A 19,868-nucleotide genomic window follows, 5' to 3' on the forward strand; every position below is an offset into this window, starting at 1 on the left:
CCAGGGGCTGGGGTTTGCTCCCGACTTACCAGGTGCCAGTCTCTGTCTTGCCCTTTTCACACATCCATTCAGAGGAGCAGGCCCTCTCACCTCATATTATTTGATGAATCTTTACGGTCTCAGGCACCAGTGACTGTGGGATCCTCTGTGGCCCTGTCTCTCTTCCGTGTACAGGACTCTCTCCCTGTCATATCACCTGGCCTCTTGGGACACAGACCCTGACTCCAAGCTCAGTAGCAAATGTGGATGGTACAAATGAAAGTGTCCAGAAGGAATCCCAACTGAGGCTTCTAAGATCCTAATTAACTCATGAGAACTTCAATAGCAGCAGGGAGGCTGGAATGTTACAGATCAAGAGCCTAATGACACTTTGGCTCTGACTGTCCATAGTCCCCTGAATATCCATTCGTTGTCACCTCTGTGTTGTATTTAACACTCCGTGACTAAGATAAAAGCCATTTGGGATATGTGAACATAGACTACTAGCTTCCACCAACCCATAAGCTAAAAAAAATTGGCTGATGTCATCCGAGGACTGTAACCATCTCTCTGATTTTTCCACAAAAATCTTGTAAATGTGTTCATTTATGGCTTTCTTTCTTCTGGTACTATAAAAGCTTCATGAAATGGTTTCCGTGTTGGAAGATGGACTTTGGGGTACCCTAAATCTCTGTTCCAGGGTCATAGTCTTTCCGATTTGTCTCCAGAATACACTGTGTCTTTTCCCTTATGAGAGGAGAGTTGTAATTCCCCCACTGTGACTGCACTTATGTCTGTGTGCTTGCAGGGATCCTTGATTACTCATCAGAGACATGGGTTCATAGAGCCATTGTGACAATCGGGTAAAGATTAGTCTGTCACTTTAAAGTGACAACCTATTGATAATCCTGTACACAGGACAACTGCCCAACTCTCCTCCTCATCCATCATTTCCATTTCAATAGTTTATCTTTATCACTGGGTTCAGATGTGATACCCGCTATAGTTGGCTCTGTGTTGACTTAGCACGTGCCGTTGAGAGCCATCTATAATGCTGTGGGCACCATGAGTCCTTCCTGTTTTGTGCTGAGGAGTCACAGTCCATCATGAGGACCATCCCATCTTCCCCCCACACAGGACACCCTCAGACACCTGAACTGAATGCAGACTCTTTTATGGGCAGCAGCTGCAGGCGCAGTTCTGTTGCCTGTCACTTGTGTTCAGCAGGGACAGACCTGGTCACAGCCCCTCCTCTGCGCTGTCCTTCCTTCACCCTGTCTGTCTCTTCTGTTCCTTTCTGGGGTCTCTACTCATCTCTGAGCCTCACTGGTCTCTTCCCATAGCCTTTTCTTTTGCTAAGAGCACTTCTAACACCTGAGATACATTATTACATCATAGAAATTCATTTTAATTTCTTTTTAGATGTATCTCTATTTTGAAAATATCCTTCTACCTACTAGAATACTTTCACCACCCATGAAGGAATGCTGTATCTAAGAGAAGTGCCAATGGGCTGTGTCAATTCTCAAACCACCATGCTTGTTTGTCCCTTTCGTAAAGGAAGGTGTGTTCCTGGTGGGCAGAACCATGGAGGTGAAGTGGCCCTGGACTGGAAGGCTGCAAGGAGCTCTCTGGACACTGGACACCTCAGTGATCATTCACTGAAAGGGCTGTGGTGCAGTTGTTTTGAGAGGCCTGCGACCCTGGAAGAGTGCGGGACAAAGGCACAGACTCAAGTAATCTGTGTCCTAAGGGTCAGGATAGAGTGCAGGGTTCAAGGTCAAGGATGTGGTGAGCTCTGGCGAGGGCTCCTGAGTTTGTTCAGGGACAGAATCTGAGCCTGGCACAGCGTTCACTATAACACGGACACATGGGCTCATCAGTAGGGAGGACTCCATGAACTTTGACACTGAGGAGCAAGTACTAGGTAGCTCATGATGCAGATAGATTTCTTTCCATGTTTGTCCAGTGCTCAGTTCTCTTACTGCTCTGCACCCCCAGGGCGATGGCTTTGTCCACATCCAGCTGTCCCTTAGCCAGACATCCCTTCCAAGGAAGAACAGAGGGGCTGTGTGACACAAGAATGTTCCTCTAACAGACAAGACCCAAGAAGTACACAGGTCAGCTCTCTGTCTCAGGTGTTCAGAACTTGGGAAGAGGCCACTTGAGTGGTAAGGAAGGGACACAACTCATTGTTGCAGCCTCAGGGTGTTTCTGTGGCCAGAAGGGAAAGGTGAGATCAAGAAGGAAAATGGTTCTTGTATAAATTTCAATGGAAAATGGATTCTTGTTAATCCACAATAAGGAAAATAGTTTTTAAAAGAGGAGATGATAGAAATCTGGAGACAATTATCAACTTTCTTTAGTCAACAATCTAGAAAACACATGATATCATTTTCACAAAACACAAAGCATGACCAGGTTGGTGTTTGCATTGTTTACAAATTAATTGTTCAAATATTATGGAGCAAGTGTAGTTTTCATGTGCATCTCAACAGATCTCATCCAAATACAGCAGATTTTAAATTTCAGTAGGAATTAAGCCTTGTGATTCCTCCAAGAGTCTGCTTGCAGAGAGCAGAACTCACCAGCCACATCCTGTCACCCCTCCGTGCTGTAGAGCCCACGGCTGGCACATAGAACAAGAACCTGTGATGACCCTGCAGATGATGTCCCCAGCATCCCTTCCTGTCTATCCTCTGAGCATTTTACCAAAATCTCCATCACTCCACATGACCAAACCATGAAGAATGAAATGGGTTTCACACCCAGAGTCTGATTGTAAGATTGTGAAATAATTGGAAAAACACAGAATTAGGCAGAACTAGGAAGGAGGAGAAGTCTCTATCAGAAAGCAGTGGGAAAGATGGCAGCTCAGGGAACTGTGAGGATGGTGAGCCTCTGTTAAGAGCAGTGTGGGGGTGTGACTGGGGAGCAACCATGCTGTGGCTTAGTCAGGCCTTGGTTGTGCTCCCCAGCTTGGGACCGTGGTCCTTATGTGGGATGCTGGAGGTTTTTGGATCTAAAAGGGCGGTGAAGTGTAGTGGGAGATCACAAGCCTGTCCCACCTCTGTTCTGGCTTCCTTTCTCTTAATGTGGCCTCTCCTCTAGCAGGCACTATCACTGTTATGGCATTGATATAAAGAGGATACATTCAGGAGCCATCAAGTGTCCATGGCTCTGTCCAGCACACCCCACCCCCAGTCCTCTGAGCTGCACTGAGGAAGAGGTCATTGAGTCAGGATGTCATGAACCCGGATGAGCTCCTGCAACTTCTGCTCCAGGTCCTTAGCCTGCTGCCGCAGCTTTTCAGCAGACTCTGCCTTTGCACCCTCAAGCAAATGCTTTGAGTCATCTATGAGGCTGACCACATCTGTCACAAGAGAGAGACCTGCAGTGGCCGCACCCATGATCCGGGCTCCTTTGGTCATTGCCAGCGCAGTGCCTCCAAAGGCTTTCTTCACCTGTGTAGTGTTTTTGGCTGACACCTTCCCTGTGGTCATAAGACGCTTGGCATTATTTGCCAGGCAAGGGTTGACTTTGGTCAGCTTGATGGCATCAATGTTCTTCTTCATGCCTTCCAGGTTCCGGAAGGAATTCTTAGTTACAGAAATAAGCCTGGGGGTGTTCTTCTTCACAACTTCTTTAATGTCCTTTTCAGTGTTGTTGCTTTTAATGTCATTCTCAGTGTCGTTGCTCCTTGGCAGAAACTGGCTGGCTTCAGCTTCCACCGACGCTGTGCTCACCTTTTCCACAATGGTTGTGGAAACACTTGTCACAGCCGCTGCTGCCCCAAGCCCCAAGCCTGTGGCTGAAAGCCCCAGACTGACTCCTGCTGTCACAGGTGCCAGAGCGAAACCAAGGATCGTCAGGACCCCAGACACAGCACCAGTGGAGCTGGCCACCACTTGTGTGATGGTGCAGTCCCTGTGAACCTTGTCAATCTTGTCTGCAAGGGCATGGAGCTTCCTGATGCTCTCCTCAAGCTCCCGTTTCACCTGAGGATAAACTTCCAAAAACCTTTCCTTCTCACGTGAGGCATCTTTCACTTTCCTGTAAAGGGAGAGACCAACTAACTCAGTGAGGAAGAGAGTTTGGAAAGATCTGTCCTGTAGCAATCACAAGCATCTGCTGTGAATGAAATGGAGGAGAGTCTTACAGCTGTATAATGTCATTCTTGCATTGGTGAGCAGGTTGGATTCACCACACAACATTTAATTGTTAAGAACACAATGAGCTAAAAACCATATTACTGTGTCCTTTTAAATTTTTATTTCAGTTCTTTGAGTGTTTTGCCTGCAGATGTGTGTGTGTACACTTTCCATCTGCAGGCCTGGTGCCATGGAGGGCAGAAGAAAGAATTAGATCTCTAGACCCAGAGTTACAGACAGTTGTGAGCCATCATGAGGATGCTGGGAACTGGACTTCAGCCCTGTGGCAGAGCACAAAGTGCTCTTAACTCCTGAGTCTTCTCTAGTCATTTATCACACATTTTTATTGATAGATATTTAATAAAGATGGCTTCCCCTCAAGACCAATGTCACCACTACCAACATATTTCTCTGTAGGAACTCTAAAACACAGAGAAGTGAGGTTTGGGGAAAAAAAAAAAACCTTTATTTTAGGAAAGTTAGTGTTTTCCAAAGATTACACTTTTCCCAATAAAACAATGCCCCCTGGTTTCAGCTACTGGGAACTGACTTGTCTACCCTACCATGACCTGCTGCTGGTTTGGGATGTCCACATTTGCTTGGGGACTTGTGATTTGAGAGTCTGCTAATTGCACACCCCTGGGAGAGAAACCCTGCACAGGACATCCTTTGTAGCTGCATGACTCCTTATACTGCAGCTGTGTGTACTCCTGAGATGGTGGCACCGCTCACAGCTAAGACCCTTCCACTCAAAACACAGCACACAAAGTTCCCTTCCAGCTGTGAGTAGAAGATAAAGAACCACGACTGGGTCCCCATTTTCATGTGGGTCCCATCCCCAAGGTACCTCACTGTGCCTCTGCAAGTGTTTCCATGGCAGGCAAATCTGAGAATTCAAATTAGGTAGGTTCAGCCACCAAGCCCACCTTTTCATCTGCGAGGTCCTTGGAACCCTGCTCCCATGCTGAGGGCACCAGAGAGGTGAGTCAGTGGCCACAGGGCCAGACAGCTGGAAGTGCCACTCTCCCGGAACTTCCCAACAGGAAGAATCCCCCCCCCCAATTTCCTAAGCTTTTCTGGCCATCCAACGGGGTTTGTTCCTGCTGATGGCTTTCTTTACCCCATCCCACTTTGCCTGCAAGCCTGACTTTTCTTCTGTGAGGTCCTTAGAACCCCCAACACAGCCTGCTTCAGGGCTGAGGGGACCGCAGAGCCAGTGGGGAGTGTTCCTGCTGCTAACATCAAATTAAATGGAGGGAAACTCAAAGCGATTCCACTAAAATCAGGAACAAGACAAGGCTGTCCTCTCTCTCCATATCTCTTCAACATAGTGCTTGAAGTCTAGCAATAGCAATAAGACAACATAAGGAGATCAAATGGATTCAAATTAGAAAGGAAGAAATTAAATTTTCGCTATTTGCAGATTATTTGATAGTGTACATAAGTGACCCCAAAAACTGTACCAGATAACTCCTACAGCTGATAAATATCTTCAGTGATGTGCCAGGATACAAGATCAATGCAAAAAAATAAAAAAAATCAGTAGCCCTCCCGTACACAAAGGATAAAAAAAGCTGAGGGGAAAATCAGAGAAACATTCCCTCTCACAATAGCAGCAAATAGCATAAAGTAAGCAAGGAAGTGGAAGACCTATTTGACAAGAACTTTAAGTCTTTGAAGACAGAAACTGGAAAGGATATCAGAAAATTGAAGGATCTCCCATGCTCTTGGGTTGGTAGGATCAACATAGTAAAAATGGCAATCCTACCAAAGGCAATCTATAGATTCAATCCAATCCCCATCAAAATCCCAACAAAATTCTTCACAGACCTTGAGAGAACAATAATCAACTTTATATGGAAAAACAAAAAACCCAGGACAGCCAAAGCAATTCTATACAATAAAGGAACTCCTGGAGGCATTACCATCCCTGACTTCAAACTCTATTACAGAACTACAGTAAAGTAAACAACTTGGTATTGGCATAAAAACAGAGATGTTGACCAATGGAATTGAATTGAAGACCTGGATATTAATCCGCACACCTATGAACACCTGATTTTTGACAAAGAAGCTAAAATTATACAATGGAAGAAGGAAAGCATCTTTAACAAATGTTGCTGGCATAACTGGATGTCAACCTATAGAAGAATAAAAATAGATTCATATCTATCACCATGCATAAAACTCAAGTCCAAATGGTTTAAAGACCTCAATATAAACCTGATTACACTGAACCTGATAAAAGAGAAAGTGGAAAGTAGCCTGCAGTGCATGGGCACAGGAGACCACTTCCTATGTATAACCCTAGTAGCACAGACAATAAGAGCAACAATGAATAAATGGGACCTCCTGAAACTGAGAAGTTTCTCTAATGCAAAGGACACAGTCATTAAGACAAAAAGGCAACCTACTGAATGGGGAGAAGATCTTCACCAACCCCACATCAGACAAAGGTCTGATCTCCAAAATATATAAAGAACTCAAGAAACTAGACATTAAAATTCTAAATAACCCAAACAAAAAATGGGGTACTGAACTAAACAGAGAATTCTCAACAGAAGAATTTCAAACGGCCAAAAGATACTTAAGGTCATGTTCAACTTTCTTAGCTATTAGTGAAATGCAAATTAAAAAAAAACTTTGAGATACCATCTTACACCTGTCAGAATGGCTAAAATCAAAACCACCAATGATAGCCTATGCTGGAGAGGATGTGGAGTAAGGGGAACACTCATTCATTGTTGGTGGGAATGCAAACTTGTGCAATCACTTTGGAAATCAGTGTGGCAGTTTCTCAGAAAATTGAGAGTCAACCTACCTCAGGATCCAGCAATACCACTCTTAAGAATATACCAAAAGATGCTCAATCATACTGTAGAGGGCCGCAACCACACTCTCCACCATAGATGGCACTGCACCGCCAGGTGAGCTAGAAAGCTCACATGTGTTGGTATTTTCCACTACTCCCAAGGTTTCACCTGGGACTGGGAGCAGTTGACCAATCCAAGAATGACACGTCCAGAGCGGGGTCTGTTTCCTTTATAAGGGATGGGTTCCATCTTATCTGGGTCTCCGCCATGTGGCTTATGCTCTAGCTCCCAAGAGACATAAAGCTTTTCTGCAGAAGGATCCTATGTGTACCGACCGCGTGGTTCTTGCTGGCGAGACGGTAGCGCGGGACATCTGGTGCTGAAACCCGGGAGGAAGAAAAAGAAGAACTTTGCACCACCGGAGACCCCTTGGACACAAGGAGGATTCAGAACTGCAGGGTGTTTGCTCAGAGAGGTGTGACTATTCCTGGACTTTTTGATTTTGGGCTTGACTTGTCTCCACCTTGGAAAGATTTTGTAGAGGCCTTGGTACTTCTTAGCAGTTCTCTTATCACTTTGAAATTGCTTAGAAGATAAATCCTGCCAGGCTGTTGTTGCAGACGGACAAAATGTATTGGAGGAAGTCCAGGATAGCATATCAGAAACTGAGTGCAGTGAGAGGTTAGGCGCGCCTGTAAGAAAAAGAAGTAAGGAAAAAGAACCCCCCGGTGGAATGGGGGAGACTGAAAAGGAAATAAGAAAAAAGGACCCCCCGGTGGTTCTAAGAATGGGGGAGACTGACCTACAAGGTCAAAAGCTTTATGTTACAGTGGTTTCAGACCAGCAAGTCTGCTTCTGAGTTCTGCTTTACTCCGTGCACTAGTTTGGACTCGGAATGAATGCAACTGCGGCTGGAGGGTGGCTGGGGCGGAGCATTGCTGAGTGGCTATGGTGGGGGGCATGTCGCGCCAGCTCAGTTGGTGCCTGGCCTGGAGGGTATCACAGCAGTACCGAGAATGAGAACGGTGCCACAAGCTGCCAGGTCAGAAGGCTTGCAATGTGCCTGAAACTGTGAGGGGCTCTGAGGCTGGAGTGGCTTCTGTTCCGCTTGGCTGAGCTAAGCTGTGCTGATCCTAGGTAACAGCCTGGGGCAACGGGCGGGGCGAACAATGCTGGCTACTAGCCCGAGAGATTTTCCATCTGAATAAGGAACTGAAGAGATAGCATAGGGGTTAAGAATGCTGCCTGCTCTTCCAAGGGTCGTGAGTTCAATTCCCCAGTGACCACATGGCAGCTTATAACTATTTGGTTTTAAATCTAATGTTTCAGGATCCACAGGGAGGTAGATGCAAAAAGCCCTTAGATTTTTAAAGTGATTGGGTCGTTGGCTGGGTCTGTGAGAGTTTGTTTACAGCTGCTTTTGCTGTGGCACAGGTGTTGAGAGTTGGCTAGTAGGAAAGCGGCCCTGTTCGCCGCCTCTCCCATTGGCCCCTTGAGCCGCAGCGGCTCTGGCGCGGACCTTGAGATGTTGCTGCCTGTGCCGCCTCGGTCTGGGTGTCGGCTCCCGCCACACTCCGCCACCAACACAGCCTCAGAGAACTAGGCTAGCCCCGCGGGGAAGGCAGGGGCGCCTGGGGGTGGAGCCGCCACTTCCTGGCCTGGGACAGGCGGAGCCGCACAGCGGGACACGGGGAGCCGCGCAGCGAGCAGGTCCAGGGCCGCACACAGCCCTTGGATGGCAGGCGGGCTCTGGAACCCGAGGCCACCGTACTGGCAAGGAGTACGGGAGCCAATAAATCTTAAACCTAATATCAACAAACAGGGCCTGGGTTTTTCCTAGGCGCCACTGGGACAGCACGGCCTATATCATAAAAAACAAAGACCCTCAATCAGTTATCTACCACAGTGGCTACAGCCCTGGATCAACAGGCTACCATAGATACATCTATTAGAGGTAAAATAAAGAACAGGTGGATAGCTTATGGCAGCTTGCCCAATTGGGCTATGTATGGAAAACTCCAGCCTTTTGTGTGACCAGTGTACCATATGAGAACTTTATAAAAGTGGCTAACTTGTCCCGAGAATTGTCTTTGTATCTTGCAGGAGAATTTTGATGATTTGCTGTCCTCCTTGAGATGGTCCATTGTGACAATCAACTCCACGCGAGTGGACATAAGCTTGGCCGAAGAATTCCAGTCCTGGATCGTGTCCTTCATCCCCTACTTCAAAGAGTGGGTGGGGGTGGAAATGTTTTGGAACAGTCCTATGTTATGGATTAGTGTTTCTCCTCTGGATGGTCTGCTGACTCAAATCCCAAGGTCGTAGGGACAAAGTGGTTATTGCACAAGCGCTGGCTGCCCTGGAACAGGGGGCCTCTACTGATGTGTGGTTATCTATGTTAAAGCAGTAAGGTTTAAGCCAACCAGCTCCTGCACCCCTAGGACTGTGGTCCATTGCACAGGGTGGAGTGTTTGGCTTAGCTAGCCCTGAAGGTTGTCGAGCTGAAGAGCATCACACAGAGAATGGCCCTCTCTGAGAGATAAGTCGCTCTGCTTAAGGGTTTCTTGCCGTATATTCCCTTTCCCAGAAAATTGGCAGAGGGCAGGCCGGATAGGTTCCAGGTGTCATGAGCCTAGGGACAGATTCCGTGTAAGCCCATTTTAATGTTTTCATTTTGGGAAGTGCGACCTCTATCTTTACCTTCCTAGGGAGTTGCCTTTCTGCAAAGAAGTAAAATTAGGGGGAGATGTAGAGGGCCGCAACCACACTCTCCACCATAGATGGCGCTGCACCGCCAGGTGAGCTAGAAAGCTCACATGTGTTGGTATTTTCCACTACTCCCAAGGTTTCACCTGGGACTGGGAGCAGTTGACCAATCCAAGAATGACACGTCCAGAGCGGGGTCTGTTTCCTTTATAAGGGATGGGTTCCATCTTATCTGGGTCTCCGCCATGTGGCTTATGCTCTAGCTCCCAAGAGACATAAAGCTTTTCTGCAGAAGGATCCTATGTGTACCGCGTGGTTCTTGCTGGCGAGACGGTAGCGCGGGACATGGGGTACTGAACTAAACAGAGAATTCTCTACAGAAGAATTTCAAACGGCCAAAAGATACTTAAGGTCATGTTCAACTTTCTTAGCTATTAGTGAAATGCAAATTAAAAAAAACTTTGAGATACCATCTTACACCTGTCAGAATGGCTAAAATCAAAACCACCAATGATAGCCTATGCTGGAGAGGATGTGGAGTAAGGGGAACACTCATTCATTGTTGGTGGGAATGCAAACTTGTGCAACCACTTTGGAAATCAGTGTGGCAGTTTCTCAGAAAATTGAGAGTCAACCTACCTCAGGATCCAGCAATACCACTCTTAAGAATATACCAAAAGATGCTCAATCATACTACAAAAGCATTTGTTCAACTATGTTCATAGCAGCATTATTTGTAATAGCCAGAACCTGGAAACAACCTAGCTGCCCCTCAATGGAAGAATGGATAAAGAAAGTGTGGCACATCTACACTTTAGAGTACTACTCAGCGGTTAAAAACAAAGACATCTTGAATTTTGCATGGAAATGGACGGAAGTAAAAAACACTATTCTGAGTGAGATAATCCAGACCCAAAAATATGAATATGGTATGTACTCACTCATTAGTGGATTCTTGCCATAAACAAAGGACATTGAGCCTATAGTTCATGATCCTAGAGAAGTTAAGTAATAAGGTGAACCCAAAAAATACATATATAGATCTTCCTGGAAATTGGAAGCAGAGAAGATCACCAGGCAAAAATTGGGAACATGGGGGCATGGGGTTAGAGTGAATGGGAGTGGGAGAGAGAGAAGGGAGAAGGGGAGGGTTAGGGAGAGCTTGAGGGAGTCAGATGGTTGAGATGGAGGAAGGATGGATTTGGGAGCAGGGAAGGAGATATCTTAATTGAGGGAGCCATTTTGGGGTTAGCAAGAGGCTTGACTCTGGAGGGGTTCCCAGGAATCCACGGGGATGACCCCAGATAGGTCCTTGGGCGGTGGAGGAGAGGGTTCCTGAACTGGCCTTGTCCCATAGTCAGACTGATGACTATCTTCAATATCACCATAGAACCTTCATCCGGCGACAGATGGAGACAGAGACAGAGACCCACATTGGAGCACTGGACTCAGCTCCCAAGGTCCAGTTGAAGAACAGAAGGAGGGAGAATATGAGCAAGGAAATCAGGACCATGAGGGGTTGGTTCACCCACTGAGACAGTGTGCCTGAGCTAATGGGAGCTCACCAACTCCAGCTGGACTGGGAATGAACGAGCATGGGATCAAACTGGACCCTCTGAATGTGGTTGACATTGGGGCAGACTGAGGGTCTAATGACAATGGCACCGGGATTTGTCTCTACTGCATGTACTTGCTTTTTGGGATCCTATTCTCTTTGGATGCACACCTTCCTAAGCCTGGGTGGAGGGGGGAGGGCCTTGGACTACCCACAGGGTAGGGTGCTTTGCCCTCTCTTAGGATTGGAGAGCAGTGGAGAGAGGATGTGGGGGGGAGCTGGAGGAAAGTGGGAGGAGGGGAGAAAGTGTAAATTTTGATTTGTATTTGTAAGGGGCCGCCTGTATGTCCCATGGCGAGATGGTGCCAGCGGTCCTACAGCTTGGAGGTATACAGATCTTTTGATGTTGACAAGCAGGCCAGAGCACCTGGGCTTGTGTTTTGCATATCAGAGCCTTGGTTCCCTGGCCTGTCCTGTGGTCTAGGCCCTAGCAGAATGGCATTAACCAATCAGCATCTGAGCCTCTCCACCCTAGAAAAGAGGCTGCCTTTCGGTTTCTCTCTCTCTCTCTCTCTCTCTCTCTCTCTCTCCCCTCTCATCCCTCTCTCGTCCCCATTCCCCTTTCAACCAAGTGCTCCATTAAAGTTGTGATTTGGGAAGGATTCTCGATTTCGTGGTCGTCCTTGCTTGCTGGACAAGGCGGGGGGGCGTCTCACAGGTATTATTTATAAAGTAATAGAAAAAAAGAAAGAAAGAATGAAAAAAAAAAACCCAAATAGGTAGGTTCCCTAGCTCTCTTAGAATTTCAAGCCTGAGAATGGTGACATGTGGTGGGATTTTGCTGTCTTTTCTGAGCTCCAGGGGATCTAGACACTAGAGACATGAACTCCAGGAGGGAGGGAGACCCCAGGACACTCATGGGGACTGTGTATGTGAAGGTCCGACAAACTTCTGGACACTGAGGCTTATGTAGATAAATATTTTTTCTTGAATCAATTTTATTAAACTTTTCTAAGCTACTTTCAAAGTGTGGCTCGGTCTTGACTTTCCATGCCTTTCCTGCGATGGTTGGTGTTCCCTGCCCAGACTTGTCAAGAATCTTAAGTCAGTTGTGAGACTGCCCTACTTTTGAAACTCAATACTCAATCAAATTCCTGTGTTTAACTTTTGCTGTCTTAGTCTTGACCTCCCTCAAGATGCATCCCATGAGGTCAGCTTCACAGTGCCCCTGCTCCCTGCTAACCACTGCCCCTCACTCAGCTTGTCTGCCAGAGTCCCCAGCTGAATGCACATCCAGAGCTCTTCTGTCTCTTTCCCTTAGGGGAGCAGCCCAGCCCAGCACCTTCCTGACTGCTAACTCATGTCAGAATATGGTTTCTCTACCAAGGCATCTTTCTTGGTGTGTGTCACCCCGTGTGAACGCTCACATGACTGTGACATGTGTTGAGGATAGCAGACAATTCTCCCTTAAAATCTAGATGCACCCTTAGGATGTGGTTAATTTGGTAAAGTGTTTGCCATACAAACACGTGGACCTGAGTTCTGTGTTCCAGAGTCCACATAGAAAAGCTATGGAATTCTTTCTATCAGGCTACTGTTACCTGAATACCCAACCCCACAGGGATGCAACAATGAAAGAGTCTCCATGTAGAACACTGATGCAAAAACTAGATAAAATATTGGCAAACTGAATCCTAGAACACTTAAACAATCATTACTTATAAACAAGTAGTGTTCATCCCTTATATGCAGGGATGGTTCAACATAAGAAAAATCTGTCAATGTAATCCACAATATAAACAGACAGAAAGACAATACACATGGTCATCTTCTTAGATGGTGAAAAAGTCCTTGGAAAAATCTACTACCCCTAAATCATAAAAGTTTTACAGAGATTAGGGATCTAAGGAACTTACCTAAATATAATATAAACAATAAACAACAAGCTGACAGCCAACATCAAATTAAATGGAGAGAAACTGGACAAACCAGCTCTTTCCACAAGTTGTATTCCGAATTCCTCTTTAGTCGGCAGGAGCTGTAGGGTCTCTGTGTTCCTTGTGTCCCAGAGGTACTCAATCACAGACATGATGAAGCCTTTCCCCTCTAGATGGGAAGGAAAGGGAATATGGTTAGAGGACCATGCTTGAGAGCTTGAATGGTTTTAGGAAGTAGGTTTTAAAATGTGTTCCTGAGCATCTGTCCCTTCAGGTATATTCTGGTGTCACTTTTGATAGGGACTGAGTTGTGTCCCTTAACACATTTGTTAAAGCTTTATCCCCAGGTGACTGTATTTGGAGATAGATAAGGAAGCAAGTGAGGTTGTGAGTGAGGTCCCTGACCCAGAGTGTTAGTGTCCTCACAGCAGTCAGAAGATGCTCCCTTTCTCCATTCCCTCCTTTTCTGTCTCCCCCACCCTCCCCTTTCTCCCTTTCCCTGGCTCTCTTTTCTCCAGACACATAAGAGAGACCATGGGCTAGCACAGATATAGGCTCCCTCTTTCAACCTGAAAGAAAGTGCTCCCCAAGGCCAATCTGCCACACTTCAATTGTACATGTAGGATTCCAGAACAGTGAGAGAAGAGGTCTTTTCTCTTTAAGCCACCTACCCAGTGTCCCATTGTGATGGCATCCTGAGAAGACAAATGTACCAGAGCCATGCAATGGTGCTTTGCAGAGACACGAATGGTTTTCTGCTGCGGGAGTATCTTCCGCTGCTTCAGCCAATAGTCGCTGAAGCATAAGCCCACAGTGCTGCAGGAGCGCCTTCCGCTCCGTCAGTCAATAGCCGCTGAAATACCAGCCCACTGGGGCGGGGTATATTTCTCTTTAAAAGAAGAGCGGCAAGCCTCTCTCGGCCTCTTGGTTCCGGCGCTTGGTTCTGGCTCCTGCTCCCGGTCCTGCTCCAGCGACTAAGCTCCCTTCCTGACGGTTTATGGTGTATGTAAGTTTTATCCTCCAAAATAAATACCCCTTTAAAATATAACTGGTGTGGGATTGATTCGCCATTATCTGGCGCCTGAACGTGTGGGTTTTTCCCCCCTTGTGGCATGGGCCAAGCAACCAGAGCCACACACCGCTACTGGCTCCCGACTGGCCCCGACCTCGGTTGGATCGGGGAGGGAACTTTTTGGCTTCTGCTACCCCTATTGGGCACTGTCTTCCCCACCGCCCGGCTGAGTCCAGCGCTCGACCTGCACCGGAGCACACGATCTGTGAACTCAACCTCTGGATTTGAGTGTATATATTCTAGAGTTTACTTCCTGGATTGACGCCATTGCCACATGGATTCAGGTGCGCCCCTACCACCTACTGGCAGGCAACGGTCATTACAGATAAGATTTTTCTTTTCGGTTGAAAATACATACTTACATACATACATACATACATACATACAAGTACAATTTCTTTTGATTGAAAATGTCAGAAAATATTACTATCCAAAAGTTCAATGGTTTTTTTAATCGTGCTATGGAGGATATTCTGAAGGATGCCTCTGATATTCCTCTTACTTGGTTATTCCTGGGATCTGTCGCTTTTCTGGTGTTTGGCTATTTTATAAGAATGATACAGTATTTACAGACTGAATCCACAATGCTGAGGGCAGAGATTAAAACCTTAAGGACAATTCAGACTGACACCAACCTCCTCAAAAAAGAGTTTGGAGTTTTCAAGGAGGAGACTAGATCAGAGTTTGGAGTTCTCAAGGAGGAGACTAGATCTTTGTCTGTTATGACTCGGTCGACTGACCAAAATATCAAGAAGGTACAGTCTGATATTGCTTCTTTAGAAGGGAGCTTCACTGCTCTGGAGGAGGGGACAACCAAAATGACTTGTAACCTCCAGTCCATGACTGTAAGTGCTGAAACATTAGCTGAGAGGATTATAACCACTGAATGTGAAAATCGGACTTTATCAAAAGGTTATGATATATTAATTGACAGGATTTCCATACAAGAAGGCACAGTCCATGCCATGAGGATTATGTCCAAGGAGGATATGGTATCTCTAACAGACAAGCTCCACATCTTAGAATTATCAATGAAGGCGATTGTGTCCAAGGAGGAAATAGTGTCTCTGACAGACAAGCTCCATGCCTTAGAATTGTTAATGAAGGCTTTGGAGCATAATATTGGACAGGAGATTCAGGACTTACAGAAGGCAATGGTGAGCAGATTTAATAAGATTGAGGAAATCATAGACTCTGATGAACAGGAGCAAAAGGTAGAAAGGCAACATTCACCTCAAAAAACTCTCAGTCTACATAGAGTTATACCTGCCTTTCCAGTAATAACGTCAGAAAAGATAACCAGATCCAAAAACCCTAATGTCATTAAAGAACATACATAGGAGCCTATACGTATGAATGATCTGAAAGAATTTAAACAAGCAATTGTGAATTATGGACTACATTCATCCTTTGTTAGGGAGATGTTAAAATCCTGGGCTCTGAGCAGCAGGGCCACCCCTCAAGATTGGAATCAATTAACGTCAGCTGTCCTCGAGAATGGACCTTTATGGCATTTCAAATGCCTATTCAAACAAGAGGCCAGACTTTTACAACAACAAGAATCAGCGAAAGGAATTGAGGTTTCACTAGATCAAATTCTAGGGGAAGGACTTTACTCTGATCCTCAGGAACAAGCTCTTTATGATGAAAACATTTTATCCCTATGTGCTACAGCAGCTCTAAGGGCCTGGGACAGGGTTCAAGACTCAGGTCAGAGAGCAGAATCGTATATCAGGGTCAAACAGGGTCAGAGAGAACCCTTTAGTTGTAGGACCCCGCCTTCCTGTGGATACCCACACCCAATCCAGGCGCGCGCTTTCCCGAACTCGGGCCCACGAGAATGGACGATTGTCCTGAGGGTTTAAAACAGACACACACAAAAGAGACCTTGCTCACTTACCAAGAGTAAATGGCCACTTTATTAGACTCAAGTCGGGTATTTATACCAGTGGGCAAGGGGGATCAAAAGGGCAAGGCCTCCTCCCATCAGGAGCAGGAGAAGGAGATTACAGGCCCGGCGCCTCAGGCAGAATCAGCTGGGGGAGGCAGGCTATGGGCCCACTGCTAGAACCTTGATTACAGGCGGAATCACCATAACAAAGAGAGCCAGGTTCTTCCTAAGCTATCCCCTCAAACCAGTGCTAGTGCAGAATCTCCAGGGAGCCAGAGGTCACATGGCCCTGCGAATCGCCAGGAAGAAGGGAAAAAGACCTTGGTACCTACATTTAGTGACTTTTTACAAAGACTAACTAAGGCTGTACAAATAGGGATACCTGATCCAGAAGCAAGAAATATAGTAATTGAGTCTTTGGCTTATGAGAATGCCAATGTAGAATGCAAAAGGATCCTGGGGCCTTTAAAGATCAGATCAGCGCCTTTGGATGAATGGGTTTTACATACAATGAATGTTGATATATTTGATTATGGCAATGAAACGTGGGTGCAAGAAGCAATTTCCAAAGGTAAAAGGAGACATCAAATTACAAAATGCTTTCATTGTGGCAAAATGGGACACATGAAAAGGGACTGCAGACAATGGAATTCCAGATATAATGCCTCTTCTAGGAATAACAGGAATAGGAGGACTCAGCCTTCAGGTTTATGTAGGAGATGTGGAAAGGGCAGGCATTGGACGAATGAGTGTAGGTCAACAAGAGATAAACAGGGCAACCCGTTGCCATCGGGAAACTCAATGGGGGGCCTCACGCAGGCCCCCATGGCAAATGTGGTCCAGTCATTTCCGATCACTGCAGAGAACATGCCTCTTCAGGGAAATTAGAATGCCCCATGCCTGCTGTTAAAAGCAATAACAGCCTGAAGGATGAGTTAAATGTGGTGAATGAATCAAGAAATCTAAGAGGACAAAGTAAACGTGTATTCTGGCAGACTTCTATAAATGAACAAAGACCACAGCTAAGAGTGTGTGTAAATGGCAAATTTATTATTGGCTTACTGGACACAGGTGTGGATGTAAGTATCATTACTCCAGAATCTTGGCATCCGCATTGGCCTCTTCAGGAGGTAGATATTCAGTTCTTAGGAATTGGAACCCTACCTCGAGTAAGACAAAGCACAAGATGGGTCAATTGTATAGGTCCAGACGGACAAATAGGAAAACTAAGGCCATATGTAGCCAATATTGCAGTGAATTTATGGGATCGTGACCTATTGCAGCAATGGAATACCCAAATTAACATTCCTGCTGCTTCCAGAGCCTATATTTCTGAGGACAATATTACAAGATATTACAGATGGTGGAAACCAGCCATTAGAGCTATACAAGAACACAACACAATTGATGGCCCTTCAGAGGTACCAACAGCCATGCCTCTACAATGGTTGACTGAGAAACCAATATGGGCTAAACAGTGGCCTTTAGCTGAGGAAAAGTTATAGGCTTTAGAACAGCTGGTACAAGAGCAATTAGATGCTGGACATATAGAAGACTCTACCAGCCCTTGGAACTCTCCTGTATTTGTTGTTAAGAAAAAAATCTGGTAAATGGAGAATGGTGACATATCTTAGAGCTATCAACAAGGTTATTCAACCTATGGGCCCTCTGCAATCTGGAATTCCTCTGCCCTCCCTGTTACCAAAGGGATGGCCTCTTATAGTTATTGATCTGAAAGATTGTTTCTTCACTATACCATTACAAGAAAAAGATAGAGAAAAGTTTGCCTTCACAGTGCCTACTTATAATAACTCTCAGCCTGCAAGGAGGTACCAGTGGACCGTCCTCCCACAGGGAATGTTAAACTCTCCCACCCTGTGCCAATATTTTGTAAGCCAACCATTGAAAATTATATGCACACAATTTCCTAAGTCCATAATATACCACTATATGGATGATATCTTGATATCTGATCAAAACAAAGACACCTTAGAAAGGCTGTTTGAAGAAGTAAAAATAGTATTACCTAAATGGGGATTGCAAATTGCTCCTGAAAAAAATTCAGAGAGGAGATTCTGTTAATTATTTAGGTTATAAAATAGGTTTACAAAGAATTAAGACTAAAAAGGCACAAATCAGGAGAGACCGGTTACGAACTCTTAATGACTTTCAAAGATTATTAGGAGACATCTCCAGCCTACGACCAGCTGTTGGGATAACACCTGATCTAATAATTCATTTAAACAAGACCTTGAATGGTGATAAAGACTTAAACAGTCCCAGAGAATTAACAGCCAAAGCAGAAAAAGAACTGACAATGGTTGAGGAAAAATTACAGGAGGCTCATGTAGACAGGGTAAAGCCAAAGCTTAGTTGTATTCTCGTCATATTGCCTTCCAGAATTTCTCCTACAGGAATCTTGATGCAAAGAGATGATATTATCTTGGAATGGATCTTTTTACCACACAAGCCAAGTAAAAAATTAAAAACTTATGTGGAAAAAGTCTCTGAATTGATTATAAAAGGAAAATTGAGACTTTGTCAATTAGCAGGTATAGACCCAGCAGAAATTATAGTGCCTTTCACTGCTAAAGAGATAAAAAAAAAAGTTGTGGGAAGACAATGAACCATGGCAAAGAGCTTGTGCTAAGTTTTTGGGTGAAATCAATAACAATTACCCAAAAAGCAAGAGAATTAACTTTATAAAGAGAACTTCTTGGATCCTTCCTCGAATTGTCCATGATGCTCCAATAACTGGAGCCCGTACATTTTATACTGATGCTAATAAATCAGGGAAAGCAGGTTACAAATCAGAAGAATTGAGTAAAGTGGAACAAAGTCCTTATGATTCTGTCCAGAAGGCAGAATTATATGCCATCCTTATGGTGCTTAGGGATTTTAAAGAACCTCTTAATATAATTACTGACTCACAATATGCAGAAAGAGTTATTTTGCATATTGAAACTGCTGAATTTATACCTGATGATACAGAACTGACCTCATTGTTTATCCAGGTACAAGACAAGATCAGGAACAGGCTCTGCCCTATGTATATAACACACGTCCAATCCCATACGGGTCTGCCAGGTCCTCTAGCACAAGGTAATGCAGATATTGATTAATTATTGATTGGTAGTGTGCTGCGGGCATCTGAATTTCATAAAAAACATCATGTCAATAGCAAAGGCTTGAAAAAAGAGTTTTCTATTACATGGCAACAAGCTAAGGAGATTGTAAAGAAATGTTCTACTTGCTCTTTCTATAACCAAACACCATTGCCTGCAGGGACTAATCCAAAGGGTATTAAAAGGAATGAAATTTGGCAGATGGATGTGTTCCACTTTGCAGAATTTGGAAAATTAAAATATGTACATCACACCATTGACACTTATTCAGGCTTTCAGTGGGCAACTGCTTTAAGCTCAGAAAAAGCTGACTCAGTAATCACACATTTATTAGAAGTTATGGCCATTATGAGTATACCTGCACAAATAAAAACAGCTAATGGTCCAGCTTATGTATCTAGGAAAATGAAACAGTTTTTTGCTTATTATAATATTAAGCATGTTACAGGTATACCATATAATCCTACAGGTCAAGCAGTCATAGAAAGATCAAATCGAACTATAAAGGATATGTTAAATAAACAGAAAGGGGTGGAAAAAGCCCCCAGAAATAGATTACATAATGCCTTATTAACCTTGAATTTTCTTAACGCTAATGAGAAGGGAACAACAGCGGCAGAAAGACATTGGATAATGGAA

General features: G+C 45.0%; 2 protein-coding genes across 7 annotated transcripts in view; both read right to left on the reverse strand.

The window, feature by feature from the left end:
• LOC125413349 (apolipoprotein L3-like) overlaps positions 1–19,868 on the reverse strand; it is a 107,356-nt gene that overhangs the window by 47,333 nt on the left and 40,155 nt on the right. The window lies entirely within an intron of this gene.
• The window catches only part of LOC125413352 (apolipoprotein L2-like), a 57,749-nt gene continuing 40,204 nt past the window's right edge, over positions 2,324–19,868 (reverse strand). For 2 of the 3 annotated variants that reach the window (XM_087898925.1, XM_087898924.1), the window contains exons 2-3: positions 13,121–13,310; positions 2,324–4,032 (exon numbers count right to left, since the gene is read on the reverse strand). In XM_087898925.1, coding sequence (XP_087755051.1) covers positions 3,210–4,032; positions 13,121–13,310 — 1,013 coding nt within the window. In that variant the 3' untranslated portion in view covers positions 2,324–3,209. The remainder of the gene's footprint in view (positions 4,033–13,120; positions 13,311–19,868) is intronic. The other variant, XM_087898926.1, reaches the window with a different exon arrangement.

This window comes from Myodes glareolus, chromosome 19, assembly GCF_982192425.1.
Source record: "Myodes glareolus chromosome 19, mMyoGla1.1, whole genome shotgun sequence".
Classification (NCBI taxonomy): domain Eukaryota; kingdom Metazoa; phylum Chordata; class Mammalia; order Rodentia; family Cricetidae; genus Myodes; species Myodes glareolus.